Source organism: Diadema antillarum, unplaced genomic scaffold (assembly GCF_040938485.1).
Source record: "Diadema antillarum isolate AM-2024a unplaced genomic scaffold, OU_Dant_1.0 scf00000086, whole genome shotgun sequence".
Lineage (NCBI taxonomy): Eukaryota > Metazoa > Echinodermata > Echinoidea > Diadematoida > Diadematidae > Diadema > Diadema antillarum.
In genome coordinates this window covers 498119-500787 of record NW_027270975.1, presented here as the reverse complement: position 1 = coordinate 500787, position 2669 = coordinate 498119, and the positions used below count along the sequence as shown (strand labels likewise).

Below are 2669 nucleotides of genomic sequence, written 5' to 3'. Positions count from 1 at the left end.
CGTGATGATCACCAGATTAGAATATAGCTTTACAGAAATGAGAAGTATTATTGTATTTAAAGACGCCATCCACCTTAGAAATAATTTACACATATGAAATAAAAGCTTCTCACTTCAGATGGCAAAGGGGGGAAACTTTTACATGTTGGTATTAGTAATGACTCTAGAGAACAGTTAAACAATACTAGGAATCAACATCTTTTTATCCGTTTGGCTTTAGCCTGCGGGGAAAATACAAGTTATTAAAAAATTTTTGTGCACTTCTTACCCCCCATAGAGGCTCAGAATCACTAATTCACATTTACAGATGTCACGGTGTTGACCGATGTTGAAAGGGGGTCAACTTTTCTACACCTTTTGCAAAACACCGACATCACAGCCTGACGAAAGGCTTTGTTACCGAAACCGTAGAGATATGGATTGATCGTGGCCGTGGAGTAGACCAGAACGTGTGAAAGGGAGAATACAAGCGGACTGACTCTGGTCTGGTATGTTGTACCCAGCACGAAGACACAGAACGGCAGCCAGCAGACGACGAAGCTGACGATGAGCACGAATAGAAACAAAGCAGACTTGGCTTCACGCTTCCATCTCCTCCTTTCCGTGGTCGAGGCAACAACTCGCACGACGTTTTCGGCTTGATTGGCACCAGCTGCGCCTTGGACCGACGAATGGTTGGCTATGGTGCGGATGTGCCGACGTAAGACGATGAAGATCCGACAGTAGATGATAATCATGACGGGTATAGGTGTCAAGAAGTTAATGAAGACGAACATGACGTAGAATTTGTGCAGGACTACAAATAGTCGACAGCCTATGCTTGGGTTGAAAGGGCCCTTGAACCCAATGGTCGTAAGAAAAGGAAGAAGTCCCACCGTCGCGGCGTAGACGACTATGCCCCCAAGAGCCACGACAACACGACGCCTGGTCAAGATGGTTGGAGCGAGCAGGGAGTGGCATATGGAGATGTACCGCTCCACAGTGAGCGCCACAACGTTTAAGGTGAAGCAGATTCCTATGAATATCGACAGGCAGAGGACGATGAGGCACTCAGGGTTTCTCTTGATGACGAATCCATCAATAAGCCCCTGCAATGGATACGAAATCGCGCTGATTATAAACCCGGCAACAAACGTCGTCAAGTTGAAGTAGTTTGGGACAGTACAGATCTCTCTGCGACATATGAAAGCGACGAGCAGAGACACGTTTCCTATCACACCGATCACCGATACTATAATATTAGAGGTTATGGTCACAATCACATAGACGCTCGCCATCTCTTTGAGTGAGTTGTCATAGACGGACTCGAAGGAGAAGCACTGAGAGAGAATGAGGGAAAATAGCGAAGAATCTGAGAAGTGTGGCAATAAGAAAGTGCAGAAAACCGTCATTCCAGGTGCCCGAGTAAGAATTTCGATCACTGCGTATACGTCTTATTATCAGACTCATTACAGTGAGAGGTATCGCACTTACATTAACCTGTTTTACGACGATTTAAAATTTCGCGCGACATAGACAGCCAAATTTGCTAATTTGCTAGATGGAGGCGTGGTTTAGCTAGACGTGATGTGATTTAAACCAATAAAGCGATTCTCACCGTTGCATTAGCAATATCTAATTGGCTGGATGCGAATAACAGTAAATGAGACTTTTGAAAAAGAACGTTTGGTCGATATACGCCCTACTTAATTAAAACACATCACTCATGGAACAAAAGAAAAATCGTATAGAGAAAAGAAAAGGATAATACAAATCCGCTCCGAAACGAATAACGAATAAAATCCACGACGTAATGAAAACGACGTGAAACGATGTAATCTACAAACACAAAAAATTAACGTGACGAATACAAATTGGGTATAATGAGAGTTTTAACGAAGGACGTGATATAGCCTACTTACAAAAACAAATAAAAGGAATACAATGTTTCTGTTATGAAAAAGAAGCATTCATCATTATTCTAATCTTTTGCGAAACCCCCATCATTGTGTGTTTCTGCATTCTTTTCTTTTTTGTCCTTCTTTGCATATAGCTTGGTAAAATCTTACCTCTGATGTTATTGCCTACCGGATCATTTCAAAAATATCATTTTCGAAGAGAACAGGAACAATTCAATTTAGATATATTTATTTTACAAAGTTATTTTGCCCATTTAAGAGGTAAGTCTTGTTATTCACAGTCTAACTGCGATATTTCCAGCTTGTCGTCTCGTTATCATTGATAGAAGGCCGTCACAAATGCTATTAGCAGGCTTCGTCATGGACATGTAATCTATATTCCACAGTGTGAGGACATTGTGTGACGTTTCATCAGGTTATAACTGTACTGTTCATTAACCTATCAAATCTTAGAAACACATTGCTACAGAAAGTATTTATGATTGTCCTTATTAATTTTCCAACTTTACCGTGTACCTCATCCTGGCGGAAAAAAAAAATAGATGGAATTCCTTAATTCAGAAACTGACATCAAACAAATAACAAAGATTTGCATATTTAAAGAAAGAAAAAAATCAAATTGTTTAAATGATCAAAATTACGATGCCAATTTCGAGAGTGCTCATTAGCTTAAAGAATGAGTAATGAAACAAACAAACAAACAAACAAAAACTAGTGAGTACTAGATAATTTTGGCAAAGGCTTCCTTACGCCGAATGTACGTGGAGCCGG

General features: G+C 40.5%; 1 protein-coding gene across 1 annotated transcript; it reads right to left on the bottom strand.

The window, feature by feature from the left end:
- Positions 1–290: 290 nt before the first annotated feature.
- Positions 291–2419, bottom strand: LOC139717932 (alpha-1B adrenergic receptor-like). Its single transcript, XM_071629416.1, has 2 exons — positions 2408–2419; positions 291–1319 (listed from the first exon to the last, which is right to left on the bottom strand). Exons 1-2 carry the CDS (start codon positions 2417–2419, stop codon positions 291–293), a joined length of 1041 nt encoding a protein of 346 aa, XP_071485517.1.
- Positions 2420–2669: the final 250 nt, after the last annotated feature.